Here is a 20182-nt window from a genome sequence, read left to right as displayed (position 1 = left end):
CAAAAGAAGAAAAGGATAGAAGGAAGGAACAAAGGATGGGTGGATGCAAGGAAGCAAAGAACAGGCAAACAGAAATATGAAAGAGTGAGCGATGTCTGTTTATATATACCAGTTAAAGCACTTCTGAAATGTTACCAGTGTTTGTAGATTGTAGAAAATAAATGAACCAACATGCACTCTCCTGGAATGGGCACGAGGGAATGTTGACTAATATCAGCCGGGGCTAAGCAGCATTTTGTTTCTAATGTCAGATTTTCAAAACCTGTCGTATTTTGCTTTTATGGAGTGGAGCTGAGGCAGCCTGGGCTGGATCATTTTTGCAACCGTTTATGTTTCCTCAGGTTTGGAGCTAATGGAGAGGGCTTGCATTCTAATCCTGCTGCAGCCATCTGACAAGTGCTGACAAGCAGCTCATGGACTGTCTTGGACTTTTGTATCTTTTGGCAGAATTAGGGATTCCCTCTGAAGGCTCTAATTCTATTTTAGACCATATGCATTTTCCAAAATAAAGATATTTAGGTCATACATCTTTGATAAGATTTTCATGTCCCTCATCTCAAACCTGTCCTGACTTCTGCCTAATGTACTCTCATTACCCCACCCCTTAAAAAGGAAAGGAATTTGTGTGACAAGTATTTATGTAAATGGAGAAAACTGAAAAGTTGTGCTGAAAGGGCACAACCTCTTTTTCTCTCCATAGATGCTACCAGACCTAATTGGTATTTTTAGCATTTTCTATTTTTAAAAGAACTTGATTGGTCTCATTACCACCCTCAGACTTTTCTGGTCATTTTGTGGGATCAACTTTACTCCTTATTTTTAGTTAAATGCTCCTCACCATCTTTAAGGAAGTGGTGATCATTGACACAATCGGCATTGTTTTCCATCTCTAATTGCTCCTATGATCCCTAATTGCCCTTGAATAGATTGTCTTGCTCAGCCATTTGAGGGCAGTTAAGACTTAGTCACACTGTTGTGGATTTAGTGTCACATGTAGGCCAGACTGGGTAAAGATGATCAATTTTATTCCCTTTAGCGAACCAGATGGCATCCAACAATAATTTCATGGTCACCATTTCTGGGACTGACTTTCAATTCTAGATTTTATTAATTGAACCTAAATTCCAACATTTGTCCAGTGACTTTACTACCACTGTGCCAGGATCCCCACTCCTATCGACACCTTCACTCTGCCAATGCATGTGCTTAAAATTTATTACATCTCTATCTTTTGCCAGTTCTGACACAGGCTCTTGAACCTGAAACATTAGCGGTTTCTTCCTCCATAGATGCTGCCTGACCTGTTCAATATTTCTTGCATTTTATGTTTTTGTTTGAAGGATCCAGCATCTGCAGCATTTTGTTTCTACTTGTACAGGATATTCTGGGTTGAAAAATAGATGAGCAACTTGGAATTTCTCAACTGTCACCTTCAGGGATTCAAAATGATGTAACACTTCACAGGGGCTAATATGTTGCACACTGTCAGAGTTGCATTGAAAGTCGCCCACAGAACAATTTTAATTACATGATTCAGTCCTGCAAACAACACTGAAGTACACAATGATGCCCATAAACTATTAATTTCAGACAATCCTCACAATTACATTTACTATTCTATTTAGCAAAGGTAGTTTACACCAAAAATGAGTACTCTGAACAAAAATATAAAGCTGGTAAGTTCTAACCTTTAAAGATTACTAACAGTGATGTTGCTTTAAGTAGTTATTAAAGACCATTATGTTATTCTGGTTCTGCTGATTCTAGTATGCAAGACTCAGCTCTCCAACAGCATTCATGACACAAATGGGCCAATCTATCTTGTCCTGACAGCTGAAGTGACCTACATTACACCAAGCACCAGGATAAACTCAGAGATAAGTGACCTGCAGATGACTGGTGACTGATCTCTGCTTTAAAAAACATAAAATTGAAGTGAAGAGGTAGTTAGAGCTGTACACTCCCAATACTTGGACTACATGGAGCCACAATACAATAAACAAGTCTTATGAAGGATGGAGAGACAGAGTGATTTGTCACTAACTTTAATTGAAGGGAAAGGGAGTACTGCATCTCTGCTCAACAAAATTCCTTACAGCATCTGGTGAACGAATTGAAATCTTAAGAACTTTGGTGGAGCAGAATATGTTGTCAGCATAAAATTTTTTTAGACAGAAGAAATGCATGGAGGTTGATTGCCAGACCCGAAAGACAGGAAAGGCTCAGAATTTATTGGGGGAAAACAACAAAATCAACCAAGTAGGTCATCAATAAAAAGCAACTTACACCCCTTACTCTCTAAGTAAGTTACTCTCCAAACCTTTACATTCAACAAATGTCCCTTCTTTCTCCCTTTCCAAGCTGTATGGCATTAAAGGTCATATTAGCAAAGTTCCAGCAAACATCAATTGTTGCAACATCTTAATATCTGGTTGAGAAATTATTAAAATCCAGTTTGGAGATCTCTCTCTCGTTTGTGAAAAGGGCTTTGTCAATCCGAGACATCGGGCTCCCCACAGATTTCAGCCAGTTCATCCTGCAAAAATAAAAAGAAAATCATGATTGGTTTCTGGCATAAAGACGGAAAAGGCAAATTGATAGAGACCAGCAGATAACCAGTGTTGGCATGTGGCATCACTGTCCTTGCGCCTACAACACTATAGATGTGCTCAGTGGCAAAAATTATTTGTGCCCCAGATAAAACATTTAGTGCTTTTACTGAAGAAAATGTTGCTTTTTAAGATGCTGAGGTTTATAATGGGACACATTATACTAATTTTCAGGCAAGTTAACACTTGGTGAGATCAGACAATTTAACACTTGAAGTCATGTATTGATCTTTTTAGATCTCTTTGAGCCACAAAACATTCCCAGACAAAAAGGTAAACACATGACCACATGCTTCCAAGATGTATGTTACTGAATAACCAGTTCCCAGGTTTGTCAGTGCATTAGAGTGAATTTTCTGACAATTCAACCCAACCCATGAGTGAAAGTGCTCTGGACTTTGGCTACATATTGGTCACTACCGTTATAGTGTGAGGTTACATAAAGCTAAGTTAGTTGGAGCACCAAAGTGATGTGTCCAACTAATCATCCAACTTCTTCCAAAACTCTGGCAATGCAGAACTGACAGACAACAGGATTTTTTTTTTGGCAAATGGGCCAGTTCTTTCAGTGGCAAGATTCACCCTGGGCACTTTCTGTTCAGATTCAGATGAGCAGTCAAACACACTGCAATTTAACTGTAAGAGACAAAAATAAGATAACATAAAAAGGTAAATTAGTTTAGCACCAAAAGCCCACTTGTAGCTCATATACAGTCCAGTTATTAATAGGCAATGTTCTTCGTCAAAGATTTAGTGGGAAAATGCATCACTCAAGGAACAGAGGACTGGAAGAGTCTAGGCTTGATCCCTGCTGAATTACCTGAGCTCATCTACATCAGCAGCTGAAGTACCAAATCCGCTTCAGTTTGAAGTTGTCAACAGAAGGTCAGCTGGTGTTCTGCTTTCTGATTTCTAACCAGTGATGCCTGAGAGACAATGCATGTGTGCTGACTTTAAATGAGGACACGAGTGGGCTTAGTTGTGTTGCCATCTATGACTGAGACAGTGCAGCGAAGGTTCACCAGACTGATTTCAGGGAGGGCATGTTTGTCATACAAGGAGTGATTGGGTCGATTGACGCAGGAGTTCACAGGAGTTTAGAAGAATGAAAGGGGATCCGAGTGGAGTATATAAAATTCTGACAGACTGAACAGACTGGATGTAAAGACACATTTTTCACCTGGCCTTTAAGCTGATCTTGCACCATATATGATCAGAAGTGGATCTTTACTGTCTAATGCCCAGCTTTATGACAGAGTGACTGAATTAAGGCCCCCCAATCTGTGGGCAATTGGAACTATGGTCAGGTAGGCCAGCACTTCAAATTCATCAGGCCTTTGCCCCCCCGGTGACCCACATCATCTTGAGAAGTAAAAGGGAAAGACCTACCTTTTTGCTCTTTGATCTCCCTAGGTGTATGCCTCGACCAACAGTCTTCAAGGCCCAAAGGTTGTGGGTCTTTGACAGGTTGCCAGCTTCTGGTGAACCAGGGTGCCACTGCTGAGGTATGCAATAGGTTGACAAGACTGCCAAGGCTAGCCAGTCAGCTCTTAGGTTGCGTTAAAAAAAACCCAAGGAATAGTGCATTCTGGAAATCCGAAACCGAAACAGTATTCTGGAGAAGGGTCACTGGACCCGAAACGTTGGCTTCTCTTTCTCTCAACAGATGCTGCCAGGCCTGATGAATTTCTAAGTAATTTCTGATTCCATTTCAGCTCTTGAGTTAATAGGTATATGACTGGTTGGGCTTTCCTGGTGGGGCTGGGGTTACTTGCCATCTAATATATCCCCTCCGCCAAACTTCACCTGGGAAAGTGTGTACTGGAGATTGTAATCTCATACATGGTTTTCCATCTCAGAGAGTTAGGCTGCTGAACACTCATTGGAGACAAGGCCCAATTATGAACCAACAGGCTAATTCGTTTTATAGATAATGTGAACAAATTCAGTAACTAATGCCAAATTTTATAACACCTAATTAAAACAAAACAAAGTGCACCATACTATCCTTATTAGTGGGCTATGTATGTCATTAATTTATTGTCCAACTTCACTATCTGACTCCCTTCATTTAAGGAACTCACACCCCAGGATATGGCAAGCTGAACTTGTGACAAAACCAGCCACCCTGCTCCCGGGAGTGGTCTCCAATGATGGTTAACCTCAGAAACCTTTATAATGCTTAAATGTTTAGTGCAATGACTTAAGAAACTGCCAATGACTCTAGCTGATGTGGTATACAGATAACATTCTCTCAGGATTAAAATGGATCCAGTTCCTTCTGTGCTGAATTTTGATCCGCATTCTCAAATACTTCGAAATGTGAATTTCAAATCTTGGGAGCAGAATTTAACTAAACAACATTGGCCTAAAATGAACTGATTGAAAATTCTTCTGAGGCCAAATAACGAACCATCTTAATACCTGTGACATAATGCAGCCACTAGGTACTGTAATTCATTATAAACAACTTATAGGCTACCTTATAGATTTAAAACCATAAAATCCAACAACCAGAGGTCAGCAAAGCAATGAACACTGAAATGGAGTACAGGTCACAAATCTAAGCAAAACCGTCCAACATTAGCCTTCAAAACTGACAAACTAAAGCAACATGAAACAGAAAGAAACAACATTGTGAACATGAATTAGATGCCTAAAAACCTGCTCCCTGGTACTTCTTCATGAGTCAGTGAACATTTCAGGGCAGTGTACAATTTTAATGGCAGTCGTAAATAGCTTATGGCAAACCAAAGTGCCAGAAGCATAACGAGGTCACAACCACCATACCAATTCCAAATAATCACAGCCACTCATTACCTCCTAATATAATCCAATTTCAAAATCAAGACACTAATCATGAGATGGTGAGGAGATGAAGTAAAATCCAACAGACAGAAATCTTTTCCCTTGCAAGTGAAAGGGGAAAATTCAACAGAGAGATTGCATGAAAGTTAATCAGCTCAATTATTCATACACAATGTGGCTTAGATCCACAGGAGGTGGCATGATGTGGGGATCTCTCGCTGGGTCAACATTTATTCATAATTGTTAAAAATCAACCACATTGCTGTGGATCTGGAGTCACAAGTCGGCAAGAAAGCTAAGAACAGCAGTTTACTGCCCTAAAGGACACTGGTGAGCCAAACAGGTTTTTCCTGACAATTAACAACAGTTCCATGGTCATTATTAAACTCTAGATTTCAGATTTTTATTTCACCATTTGCCACAGTGGGATCGAATCCAGGACCCCAGATGTAGTTATTCATAATGTAACTTTCCTCACAGTGCAGCAAATGAAACGGCAGGATAGGAAGCGCCTCTTTGCAGAAGTTGCTTCTATTGTTCAGGGCTTGTTTCTGAGTTATGCAGACATTTTTGTTTCTCATCCCCATTCACTTTGCAACATGATCTGGATCGTTGAATGTGTAACTCCTGGCCAAGAAATCAGCCCACATGGCAGCTTTAGTAGAACTCATCCTTCAATTTTGCTAACAGTGTACATTTATAACCTGACCTCATTCACACATCTTTCCCCAATGAATGTGCAAGTTAATGCGAAATATATCTATAAAAATAGCATACCTGCCCTAGTTTATTGTAACAAAGGACAAATCTTCAAGTGTCCAAAAGAAGAGCACAGAATATAGCAATGTCTAAAGTATAGGTTTGCTAATTTTGTATTTTAATCTAATTGAAGTAATTAAACCTTGATTAAGTGCATTAATTTATTTTAGAGGCTTTAGCTGATTGGATACTTTTAAGGGGAACAGTTTAAATAGCTCTTTGTAATATTAGATGATGAGCTAATCACTGATGCTTCAATACTTATCTAAATAACTGATGCATTAATACCCGGCTGTCTAGGCCATTTATTTTAATACCCGATTAACTATGGCATTGTTTCCTTAATATAACAAATTGGATATTACAGATGCTTTAATACCCTATTAACGCCATTATGATGCTTTAATACCCAATTAACTCCATTACTGGCGCTTTAATACCCAATTATTCATATCACTGTTAGACAATCAAATAATGAACTATGTCACTGATGAGTTGATGTAAATACCATCCTTGCCATACTTTTGTCCTAAACAAACATCCTGCACCAAGACCTTTGGTAATGCTACTCTGGACACTGCAGAGCCTGTTCTTTCTCTTGGATTGGGTGAAAATAATAACCCAGGCAGGCTACGTAAGGAAGATCAGATGGGTACAACAAGATGGAAGCCCAGTTTTCTTTAATTCATTAATTAAAACAAATGAATAAGCAGGCATGCTCCATTACAGACTTCCATTTTGCTACATATATCCTCCTCACAGAGTTATGGGGTGACAATGGCATAACGGTAATGTCACTAGACTAATAATCAACAGCCCCAGGCTAATGTTCCAGGCACATGGTTTGAATCTCACCTTGGAAGATGGTGAAGCCTGAAGTCAATTAAAAAAAACAAACTGGAAAGGAAAGCTGGTCTAATGGTCACCATTTAACTATTGCTGATTGCCGTAAAAGCCCATCTTTAGAAAAACTGCCATCATGTGATTCCAGATTTGTTACAAGATGGTTGATTCTTAGTTGCCCCATGAGCAATTAGGGATCGGCAAAAATTGCTGGCCCAGCCACTTGTACCACCATCCCATGAATGAGTTTTTTAAAAAACTCAAAGAAAATCTGCTCCACTCTTTAGCAGACAAATGATAGAAACAGATTTCACAATAGGTGGTAAAATGACAGCATTGATCCTGCAGAAAGCTAACTCAACTCAGGTCTACAAGTCTGTGCTGTGGATTTCCTCGTTATCAATGCTAGTTTGAATCTGTTACCTATTCTAGTAATTCCCAAATGTTCAGGAATGATAATGGTATCAATTAGACTAAACTGTCAATCACATTGGTTTTCTATCCATCAGAATTAGTCAAAGGAATAAAATGCAAATCCTTCATTTACAAATTTTAATGGACACAGAAATAAAGATTAAGATATATTCAAGCAAATTTAAAAAAAACTATTAGAATTGATATACTACCAATATAAAATAGCTGTTTTTTCCAGGTCAGAGAGGGTGTTTAGTCGTGACTTCGTGCATTGCTAAAAAACCTAATTATACACCATTTATTAAGGTGTAACATTTTTGGGTTTATGTACAGTATTATTATCGAACAAAAGCATATGTTCCTGTCAGTTCAAGTGCTGTCTGAAGATTAGTCTGTGGGTACTTCAACAGGGCAGCATGAGGAGGAGCATGGAATCCCCGATGGCCACTTCTGGATTTTCACATTTAATTGTATGTTTGAATCTAAGAAGTTGCTGTCAGTTTGGAAATGGTAATGACAGTAAACCTTGACAGTTTTGCCGTCACTACAACTTCAAAATCCGAGACAGAAATCAGTCATTTAAAATGCACACAACAACTCTCCATGGTTTAGGTGTTCCAAGACCAATGGCCCACGCCATAACTTAATAAATCAAATATACCCATAGATTTGCTTAAACAACTTCAAAATGTCTAACATAGCCTGAGATTAATATGTTTTTGCAAGTTGCAGAGCACTCACACCAAGCAACCATTCTTATTGACCAGAGGCTGTACACACGTAACAACATTTTGGTTTTGTAACCATAGGAGGATTCAGATTCACCTTAAGAGTAAAAGTTGTGCATCACACATTACATTTCGTGATCTTCTAAAAATGTATACAGCATTGGCCATAACACCGCAAAATCCAGCAGATTTTAAACAATACACTTTGCGTGCAATAATATCCAAATGCAGACAGCCAAAATCAATTTTTTTCCTTCTTTATTCATTCACAGGATGACAGCGTCACTGGCTAGGCAGTCATCATTACATTCTTAATTCCAGATATTTGTTGAATTCAAATTTCACCATTTGCCATGGCAGGATTTGAATCCAGGTCCCCAGAACATTATCTGGGTCTCTGGATTAACAGGCTGACAATAATACTACTAGACCACCACCTCCCCAACATCAAACCAAATCAGGTACTAAATCATACTCTATAAGGCAGTAAGAGTTCTGTATAGACCTTATGAGAAAAATATTTAATTTTGCCATCTAATGCCACTACCTGTTGCCATAACCAACCAAAAGTTTATAAGAATGACTCAAGATATGATAAACTTCAGTCACGAAAACAGATTGGCAAGGCAAGGACTGTTCTCCTTGGAGAGAACAGGCTAAGAGAAAATATGCTGGAAGTTTTCAAAACCATGAGATGGTTGGGTTGAGTAGGTAAGGAGAAATTGTTCCTGCTGGTAAAGGGATCAAGAATGACAGGGCACAGATCTAAGCTGAACTGCATAAGGGATGAAAAAAAGACTTGTTCACACAATCAGAGGTGTGTGTCAGGAATGCACTGCCTGCAAGCGTGGCAGCAGCAGGCTCAAATGAGACATTCAAGACAGTATTGTTTCCACTTTAATAATCATTTAATGTATCGGGAAAGGGCAAGAGAATAGCACGATGTCATGATGCTTAGCTGAACAGCCAGTGTTGACATACTGGGCCTCCTTCTGCACTATTACAGACCGGTGATTCTGTGAAGTAAATATATAATGGAAATAAGGAATAAAAATGACATAATTCTACAAGTAAGGTGTGGAACAAATAGCCTGTGACACAGCCAATATCAGAGAAAACACATAAATATTTATGTAAATTACTGAAAATTTAATTAACACGACCTGATGACACATGATCTTTGGACTTTAATACAAAATGCAGAATCTAGTCAGCATTTCATTTTTATTCTGTATATTAAAATCTAAATTTTACAATAAACTACAATTATTTGCACAGCCAGATGTTTATTGAATAATTACTTTATTATTTTGTACTTCATTTTCATGTTATATATAAACTGTGATGAATTAGAATTAATTATCTTATTAATGCATTATCATAATTCTTAACACCGTAAGAAACAAATTATCTATCCACCCATAAGCCCCCAAAAACTCCTTTACGAATTCACTTCTCCCAGAAATTCCTCAACCTAATGTTTAAAAGCCAAAAGGAAAAGCTTTCAGACCAAGTCTACTATTGAGAGAAGTTTAGTGGAGAGAAGCTCACGGCCAATGTTGTTCAGAGTTCACGGGATTATTGTTACTTCAATCGTTTGGCTGGTGGACAGAATATCTGTCGAAAATATGAAGATGGAGCAGGAAGCACTTTTATTGCTGCTGATACACCGGTCTCTAGAACCCAGGCAGAGGACTAGGGGCAAGAAAGGTAGCTGGTGTTTGGTTAAGTTACTAGGGTTTGAAACACTGGCAGGGAGCCTAACTTGCTCAAGTAAGTACAGAATGGAGACCACCACACCCCTACAAGATGAAAGCCCAGACACACTAGGTTTACTAGTCAGGTAAACTGGTTCTTTTTCATACTACTTGAAGCTGTATTAATTACAGCCAAGTTGGGATGGGACCCTGAAATGGTCTTTGATATAACTGGCAGGTGAGAAAGGTTGACCATAGATTTTCCCATCCAAAACATTGGAGCTATTGTTAGTGTCCCAATCTCTGAGCCAGGAGGCCTGGGTTCAAGTCCCTCCTGCTCCAGAGGTACATAATCAACTTTGAGAAAGATGATTAGAAAATACTCCACTCAGAACTTAATTTCTGAGATGGCAGAAAGGGGATGGGAATGTCCCTGACTCTAACTCACCCAATTATCTGCTTCCCAACTTCCCCTCTGCTTTTTGGGAGGGGAATATTCCGCTCAGGTCTTAGTGAAGCATAACATTACTATCATTGCATGGACCATATTTTTCACTCACTACTTACCAACAGTCAGATTGTTCTTCCATCTGCATATACAGTGATCCATTGTCAGTAACAATGTACAAAATTCAAATCTTAAAAGATGCATACTGAACACACTGACATTTCCACCTTGTACTACTCACATAAAGTTGACATTTTCAACTGATCCTTGCACCTGTCCAGTCACTGTACCTCCCGCTGTGTTCTTTACCCAGCCAACCAGGCCTAGCTTTCTGGCTTGTTCCTCAGTATACTGAAAAAAAAATCAAAACAATAAAATATTACGGATATATAGTATGTAATAACATGAAAAAGAAAATGAGTGCAGATGGATCTGGGTGTACGGATGTACAAATCATCATGGTGCCATGACAGTTATTAAAGCACTCAGCAATTTGTGCTTTGTTAATAAGGATACAGATTACAAAAGTACAGATATTATGTTGACTATGTATGAAGCATCAGTTAGGCCTCAACTGAATATGGTATCCATTCTTGCCACTGCATTTTAGTAATGATGTGAAGGCATACGGGAGACAGTAGAAAATATCCTTGAGACTAATTCCGAAGATTAGCGTTAGGAACTTCGGCTACAATTTGGAGAGGTTAGGACTGTACTCCTCAGCGAAGGTCACCAGGAAATTTGATAAATGTGCCCAAAATCATGAGGAGTCTGGACAGTGTAGATAGGAAGACACCATCCACATTTTGGCAAGATTGAGAACCAGAGGGAACATGGGATTTGAACAAAAATATTATTTTAAGCTGCACATGACTAGGATCTGAAATAGATTGTGTAAGAAACAAGTTCAGTCAAGGAATTGGATTATTGTCTGAATTGGAAGAACGTGCAGGGAGAGAAGCAGAAGTGTGACAGTGGTACTAGCTGAACTGCTTCAAGCACTGGCGTGATAGGCTGAATGGCCTCTTTCTGAGCCTCAACCACACGCTGACATAAAAAGTACTGCAGACTTTCACAGGCCTGAATAGTGTGAGGGATTCCTGCTAAGTATTCTTTCAAGGCACTTCTGAAAATGTCAAAAATGGACCAGGAAACAAGTTTTCATGTTGTTCATATTAACCTGTTTAAAGCTGTTCTCACTGTTGGTTACCGAGAATGTGCTGAAATTCAATCTGCTGTCCATCATAGTTTTGCTGACATAGGTTTGGAACACTTTCAGGCATCGTCTGTTGGTTAGTTGATATAAAAAGGGGAGCCTGCAGTTCTCAGTGCATGAAAGGTCAATGTTCAGGATGTCAACTAGGCTAGTCTGGTCTTAGTTCCTTGTCAAATAACTGCTGGCTGAGCGCTCTGCAAACATCGGAGGACAGTTGCCTGATTATCATCCTCCATCATACCCAAGTTAAACCTCATTACAGAATCTGAAGCCATTCTTCCTCCAGAAGAGACAGTATGGCCCTGGGGAAAGCGATAATAGTATGTGGTAATAGCCCATTTATCAGATCTAGATTACAGATTTTCAAAGTACATTTGATAATTTCTGCCCCTGAGACCAGCTGCTATATTGCTATATTAATCCAATATGATTTAGGAACAATGTTTTTATACATTTGTATTCATCACCAGTGTACCTAGACAGCCATATCTCTTATCAATTTACTACAGTTTCTATATCAAGCTAACAATATATGTCAACAGCACGCTGTGTAATCTAAGAAAGACATTTGATAAAGCTCCAGCATTTAAGTCTAAAATTGTCTTTATTTCAAACTGCTGGGAATCATAAGGTAAAACATTAGCAATGTTGTAAACATTTACGCAGACCATACGAACAAGGAACAAAAGTAGCCACTCAGCCCCTCAAACCTACTCTGTTGTTCTAGAAGATCATGGCTAACCTCAACTCTACATTTCTGCAGATCCCCAATCATTTTTCACCCCTTGGTAATCAAGAATTTGTCTACCTCTGCCTTAAAAATATTTAAAGATTCTCCATCCACGGCCTTTTGAGGGAGAGAAGTCAAAAATTCACAACTCAGAGAAAAGTTCTGATAGAAAAATCTTTCTAGATCTCTAATTTAAACTGGTGACCTCTTATTTTTAAACTGTAAATCCCAAATTCTCCCACAAGTTACCTCTGATTCTTCTAAACGCCAGTGGATACAGGCCTAGCCTGTCTAGCCTTCCCTGCTCATCCCAGGTATTAGTCTAGTAAATCTTCTCTGAACCGCTTCCAGTGCATTGACACCCTTCTGTAAGTATAGTAACCAGTACCTATACGCAGCTCTTAAGATGCAGCCTCACCAATGCCCTGTATAACTGTAGCATACTCTCCCTATACTTACACTCAATTCCCCTTGCAACAAAACATTCTACAGGGGTTTCCCAATTTATGAATATCTGAATTATGAAAGTTTATACTTGCAAAGAGAATCATTCTTTATAATTTTAAGGATCTGAAATGCAAATGCTCACTCATGCTTATAAACAGATACTTTTACTGTACTGTGTTCCAAATTCCGAACAGCTAACAGATATACTCAGGGTCAATACTTGCTCGTAATCCAGGGTGTGACTGTATTAGTTTACCTAATTACATGCTGTGCAACTCTGCACAGAAAACAAACACAAAATTGACATTGTAGGGTCTAAAACAATGCTTTTCTTTTGATTGAGAAACCTAGCTGAAGATCTAAGATTGCCAAACTAACACTGATGCGCAAGATGAGGTAAATCAATAATTTTTCTTAGCCAGTCCCTTGGGACCGAAGACGACTTTCAATCCACTTGAGTACACTCCCTCCAACAACTCAACCTTGCCTCTGGAAGTTTCCATTAAAGTCTCTTGATGTGTTCCATGCCTCAGGCATGAGGAATTAGTGACAAGTTGGCAGCAAATGGCAAGAGACCAAGACAAAAGTAAAAAGGTCTACATATTCTGAGACAGAATAAGTTACAAAACAGATGGTACAATCAGTATGGATTTGAATAGTCTGAAGGCTGCAGGTAAAAGAACAGCATCTATGAACATGCATTTGATAGAATCTTCTTCTTGCTATTAAGTCTTGTATCACATAGATCAGTGACTATAACATGACAGTACTCCACAGCAGCCACTGCCATTCAGAATGGCAGTACCTTCAGACTTTTCCTCCACCCCTCCAACGTCTGCAAAGCAAGCAACAAAGCACAACCAGATTATTGCTACCAAAGTAGTAGCCTGCAGGAGAACCACTCCAAGCCACTACACACTGCCAGTTGGCCTCTTCAATCTCAGCAGCCTGTCACAGACAAACAGCAGATAACAAGGTGTTGAGCTGGATGAACACAGCAGGCCAAGCAGCATCTTAGGAGCAGGAAAGCGATTTTCTGATGAAGGGTCGAGGCCCGAAACGTCAGCTTTCCTGCTCGACCTGCTGTGTTCATCCAGCTCAACACCTTGTTATCTTGGATTCTCCAGCATCTGCAGTTCCTATTATCACAGACAGACAAACAGCAGTCAGTTACTTGTTAGAAACATTAAATTGTACAGTAAATGGGTCATGCATTGTTGATTGGGGAAAAGGTAGCAAAGGGTAGCAGAAGATACCAACCTCATTCAGTGAAATAAAAATTAACAACATGTTAGCCAAGCTGCTTCCAAACAGTGGTCCAGTGATTCTGGGCAGACTGTTAGCATAAGACAGGAAACATATTTTTGCCAGTTCAAGAGGTCATGAAAGTGTTGAAGGAAAATTGAAGATCAAGAAAGGGAATTCAGAAGAACTTTTACTCAATAAAACCTGAAGGGCCTGTTTCCACACTGTCAGTAATCTAATCTAATCAGGGGCTTGCTCAATGGGCAAAAGTAATTCAGCAGTCATATCATAAATTCCCATATGTTGCACCCTAAGTCGTGTTCACTGTCCATATTGACTCCTTTGTTGTATTTCAAGCTGTGTAGCACACAATTTTGCTGGGACTGTTTTCCAGCATGCTGCCTAATGTATCTTGTTATCTGAACCAATGCTGTGAGAGTGAGCTTTTTGCATAGGGTAGCCTGACTACCTTTGATCATGCCAGATTTTAGACTGTCCCAGTGACAAAGACTGTGAATCAGACCTTTGGCTCTGAATTCCGGGTGGCATCCAGCCAAGTGCTTGTATCCAGTGGATGCAGTCTGAATAGTATTGATTCTGGGAGCACATTAAACATTGTATATGCCTAACTACTCGAATGATTGGCACTGAGATGGTTAAAGGCTGTATAAAGAACTGTCAAACAGTTAATTAGCCTGCAAGTTAATAAATATACATATACAACTCAAGAACGTAGTAAAAACACTTCACATTTACTTCACAACACTGTCCAATGGAGAAGCGTGAAGTTATAAAAACAATCCTGCAACTCTAGATCATCTTCTTTGGTGAATCATGCCCTCAGAATACACTGTTTCTAGAATAATTCCAGTTAAATCTATTTACAAAGTCAGGGTAATGTTGGAAGGCAAAATTCTGTGTGTGTGATTTGTTATAGTGATAGTTTCAGAAAAAGGGTTTTGAATGTTATTAAAGGGAGAAGAATGCATAGGAAATGAGATGAGTTTCTATTCACTGTTAGGGTCAATTAAAATAGGGTAAAATACTATAAATTTTTTTAGAGCTAATCTATGATTTGATGATGCTGTGTTCAGTTATCACAGGAAATTAGTGTTTAGGTTTGCTTGCAAATCACACACTTCATACTTGGACAGCCAAGTCCAAATATGTAGGTGACATACGTGGAGAATCAGAAGCTTCATATCCTCACTCCTGCACCTACAGCATCAGCAAGAGAATATATATTTTAACACTGGCTTCGTTTGGGTAAAACCATGGAAAAGCCACACATTTATTACAAAATCATTGACATTTTTGGTGTTTTTAGCAAGGACTTCAGCAACTGCACTGTTACACATTGACCCAAAAAGGCATCATTTTCCTGGTGAATCTTCATCATAAGTTATGTAACTGCAGTAAATTAGTCTAAAATTCTGGGCCGAAAATTCAAGATTATTATTAATGTATTCACTATCATATTATAACAACAATAATTCAGGAGCAACCTCTGTTTGAAGGGGTGAGAACATGGAATTCACTAGAATTAGGAGTGTTTGAGATAAACAGCATAGATGCTCTTAAGCAAAGCTGGATAAACACAAGGGATTAAAAACAGACAGGCATGGTGATTGGATGAGATTAACAAAGTTGAAAGATGACTCATTAGAGCATAAGCAACAGCAACATCAGACAGAATGAACTATGACATGCTGTAAAATCCTGCATAATTCTAATTTTGGAGGTGACTTAATTGGAAACAGTGTGCTAATAATTGAGCCCCACTATTCCCCAATTCATCACAGATGTGTAATATCTAATTTAAGCCACAGGTTGATCAATTCACTTACCCTTTGCTATTTGAATAAATGTAATTCATACAGATTTCATCATTAACAGAAAAATAACCCTATTGTTAAACACTGTTGTTCTTTAACAAATGGCAGAAAAAAGGAGAGAATGAAGAGACCTTGGAGTGTAGATCCATAGTTCCTTGAAAGTGGAGTCACAAGTAGACTAGGTGGTGAAGAAGGCGTTTGGCACACTTGCCTTTATTAGTCAGTGCATTGAGAATAGGAGTTGGGAGATCATGTTGCGGCTGTACAGGACATTGGTGAGACCATTTTTAGATTACTGCGTTCAATTCTGGCCTCTTTGTTATAGAAAAAACGTTGTTAAACTTGTAAGGGTTGAGAACATAAGAACTAGGAGCAGGGGTAGGCCATCTGGCCCTTTGAGGCCACCCCGCCATTCAATAAGATCATGGCTGATCTTTGAGACTTAGCTCCACTTACCCGCTCACTCACCATAAACCTTAATTCCTTTACTATTCAAAAATTTATCTAGCCTTGCCTTAAAAACATTCAGGGAGGTAGCTTCAACTGCTTCACTGGGCAGGGAATTCCACAGATTCACAACCCTTTGGATGAAAAAGTTCCTCCTGACCTCAGTCCTACTTCTGCTTCCCTTTATTTTGAGGCAATGCCCTCTAGTTCTAGTTTCACTGCTAGTGGAAACAACCTCCCTGCCTCCACCTTATCTATTCCCTTCATAATCTTATATGTTTCTATAAGATCTCCCCTCATTCTTCTGAATTTCAATGAGTATAATCCCAGTCTACTCAGTCTCTCCTCAAAATCCAACCCTCTCAACTCTGGAATCAATCGAGTGAATCTCCTGTGTACGCCCTCCAGTGTTAGTGTATCTTTTCTCAAGTAAGGAGACCAAAACTGCACACAGTACTCCAGGTGTGGCCTCACCAGGACTCTATACAGCTATAGTATAGCCTCCCTGTTTTTAAACTCCACCCCTCTAGCAATGGCAGACAAAATTCCATTTGTCTTTTTAATTACCTGCTGCACCTGCAATCTTTTTGATTTTAGTGATTCATACATTTGGACACCCAAGTCCCTCTGCACAGCAGCGGCTGCAATTTTTTTAACCATTTAAAACACAGTCCATTTTCCTGCTATTCCTACCAAATGGATGACCTCACACTTATCAACATTGTAATCCATCTGCCAGACCTTTGCCCACTCACTTAGACTATCTATATCCCTCTGCAGACTTTCAGGGTCTTCTGCACACTTTGCTCTACCACTCACCCTAGTGTCATCTGCAAATTTTGACACACCACACTTAGTCGCCAACTCCAAATTATCTATGTGGACTGTAAACAATTGTGGTCCCAACACTGATGTCTGAGGCACACCACTAGCCACTGATCGCCAATCAGAAAAACACCCATTTACCCATACTCTTTGCTTTCTACTGCTCAACCAATCCTCTGTCCATGCCAGTACATTCCCTGTAATACCAGGGAATTTCAACATTTGTAGCAGCCTTTGGTGTGGCACCTTGTCAAATGCCTTCTGGAAATCTAGATACACCACATCCACAGGTTCCCCACTGTCCACCGTGCAAGTTGTGTCCACAAAGAATTACATCAAATTATTTAAACATGATCTACCTTTCATGAATCCATGCTGGACGTTCCGAATGGAACAACTTATATCCAGATGTCTTGCTATTTCTTCCTTAATGATAGATTCAAGCATTTTCCCCACGACCGAAGTTAAGGTAACTAGCCTAAAGTTACCTGCTTTTTGTTTACTTCCTTAAACAGAGGCATCACATTGGGGTGGTTCCTGTAGATTGGGAAACAGCCAGAGTCCAGTGAATTTTGGTAAATAATTATTAGTGCATTTGCTATTTCTTTCATCAACTCTTTTAGTATCCTGGGATGCATTTAATCAGGGCCAGCAGACTTGTCTATCTTTAGCCCCATTAGCTTGCCCAGTACTGCCTCCTTAGTGATAATGATAGTTTCTAGGTCCTCACCTGCTATAACCTTCTTCCCGTCAGTTTTCGACATGTTATTTATCTTCCACTGTGAAGACCAATACAAAATAACTGTTTAGTGCCTCAGCTATTTCTTCATTCTCAGTTAATAAATTGGCATTTTCATCCTCTAAAGGACCAATGTTTACCTTTGCCACTCTTCTACGATTAACACATTTGTAGAAACTTTTGCTGCTTGTTTTTATATTCTGAACGAATTTACTCTCATAATCTATCTTACTTTTCTTTATAACTTTTTTTGTGGCTTTCTGTTGGCCTTTAAAGATTTCCCAGTCTACTAGTTTCCCAATATTCTTTGCTTTTTTGTATGTGTTTTCTTTCAAATATGACACTTTCCTTTATTTCCTTAGCCAGTCATGACTGGCTATCTCTTTTCCTACAGTTCTTCCTGTCTCATTACACAAGACTAGATCTAGAATAGCTTGTTCCCTTGTAGGTTCCATTACATATTGTTCAAGGAAATTATCGCGGATGCATTCTGTGAGCCCCTCCTCGAGGCTGCCACGACTGACCTGGTTTGAACAATCGATATGTAGATTAAAATCCCCCACGATAATTGCTGTACTATTTTTACATGCATTAGCTATTTCTATGTTTATTGCCCACTCCAACACGATGTCATTATTTGGTGGCCTATAGACCACACCTATCAGTGACTTCTTCTCCCTGCTATTCCTAATTTCCACCCAAATGGATTCAACATTTTGTTCAGTAGAACCTATATCATCTCTCACTACCGCTCTGATATCATCCTTAAAAATCAGAGCGACACCACCTCCCTTACCTCCTGTCTGTCCTTCCAAACAGTTTGATACCCCTGGGTATTTAAGACCCAGTCATGACCACCCTGCAACCATGTGTCTGTTACGGCCAATAAATCAAATCCATTTGCCATGATTTGTGCCGTCAACTCATCCACCTTGTTTCAAATGCTCCGAGGGTTCAGATAAAGTGCCCTTATGCCAGTTTTTGCACCTTTGTTTTGAGTCTTATCACCTCCATTACTAACAGCTCTTGAATTCTCTTTCCCTTTAACTTTTTTCCTAATTTTCAAAGGAGTTGAAGCTTCCTCGGCATCTGCTACTTTGCCTTCCATTAATTGTTATAGTCCCCGTACACTCACTCCTCCCTTCCCTGCTACTTACTAGTTTGAAGTCCTAGTGACCACCCTATTTACTCTTATCGCCGAACACTGGACCTGGCCCTGTTCGGATGGAGTCCATCCCAGTGGTCTCGATCCCTCCTATCCCAGAACTGATGCCAGTACCCATGAAAAGAAAACCCTCTTCCCTACACCACTCTTTTAGCCCCTCCTTTGAGAAAAGATTTACAAGGATGTTGCCAGGCTTGGAGGGTTTGAGCTACAGAAGAGGCTGAATAGGCTGGGGCTATTTTCCCTGGAGAATCAGAGGAAGAGGGATGACCTTATAGAAGTTTATAAAATTACAGGGGTGGGGGGGCACACGGATGGGGTAAATAGCCAGGATCTTTGCCCCAGGGTAGGGGAGTCCAAAACTAGAGAGTATAGGTTTACGGTGATAGGGGAGAGATTTAAAAGGGACCCGAGGGGCACATTTTCATGCAGAGGCGGGTGCATGTATGGAATGAACTGCCAGAGGAAGTGGTGGAGGCTGGTACAATTATAACATTAGAAACATATCTGGATGGGCATATGAATAGGAAGGTTTTTCAGGGATATGGACCTGGCAATGAAACTAGATTAATTTATGATTTCTGGGTTGGACAAGTTGGACCAAAAGGTCTGTTTCCATCCTGTACATCTCTATGACTCTAACTATTACAACGCAACTTAAAGTATACCTTTTCCAACCATAAACACACACTCACACTCTTGAGTTTGGCACAGATGTTATGGATGTAAAGAACATAATCAAAGTTATGAAGAGCAAATGTCCAGACTACAAGGTGGAGAGTTATTTTGCACCACTCTTTTGATTTTAGCAATAATAATGCATTGCTGTTTGCAGACTGATGGTCATGGGGAAAATGCTTGAATCTATCATTAAGGAAGAAATAGCAAAGACAACTGGATATAAATCGTCTCAATGGAAACACCCAGCTTGGGTTCATGAGGGGTAAGTCATGTTTAACTAATTTGGGGAAATTCTTTGAGGACACAACTTGCACGGTGGACAATGGGGAACCTGTGGATGTGGTGTATCTAGATTTCCAGAAGGTATTCGACAAGGTGCCACACCAAAGGCTGCTACATATGATAAAGTTCCACGGTATTACAGGGAATGTACTGGCATGGACAGAGGACTGGTTGAGCAGTGGAAAGCAAAGAGTATGGGTGAATGGGTGCTTTTCTGATTGGCGGTCAGTGGCTAGTGGTGTGCCTCAGAGATCAGTGTTGGAA

At 39.6% G+C, this 20182-nt stretch overlaps 1 protein-coding gene across 10 annotated transcripts in view; it reads right to left on the bottom strand.

The window, feature by feature from the left end:
* Nucleotides 1-796: 796 nt before the first annotated feature.
* LOC125449447 (acylphosphatase-2-like) overlaps nucleotides 797-20182 on the bottom strand; it is a 51572-nt gene continuing 32186 nt past the window's right edge. For 9 of the 10 annotated variants that reach the window (XM_059641444.1, XM_059641445.1, XM_059641447.1 and 6 more), the window contains exons 5-6: nucleotides 10548-10657; nucleotides 797-2536 (exon numbers count right to left, since the gene is read on the bottom strand). In XM_059641444.1, coding sequence (XP_059497427.1) covers nucleotides 2422-2536; nucleotides 10548-10657 — 225 coding nt within the window. In that variant the 3' untranslated portion in view covers nucleotides 797-2421. The remainder of the gene's footprint in view (nucleotides 2537-10547; nucleotides 10658-20182) is intronic. The other variant, XM_059641448.1, reaches the window with a different exon arrangement.

Source organism: Stegostoma tigrinum, chromosome 42 (genome assembly GCF_030684315.1).
Source record: "Stegostoma tigrinum isolate sSteTig4 chromosome 42, sSteTig4.hap1, whole genome shotgun sequence".
Taxonomy (NCBI): Eukaryota; Metazoa; Chordata; class Chondrichthyes; order Orectolobiformes; family Stegostomatidae; genus Stegostoma; species Stegostoma tigrinum.
Note: the sequence above shows the minus strand (reverse complement) of the source record. Positions and strands in the feature narration are given on the sequence as shown.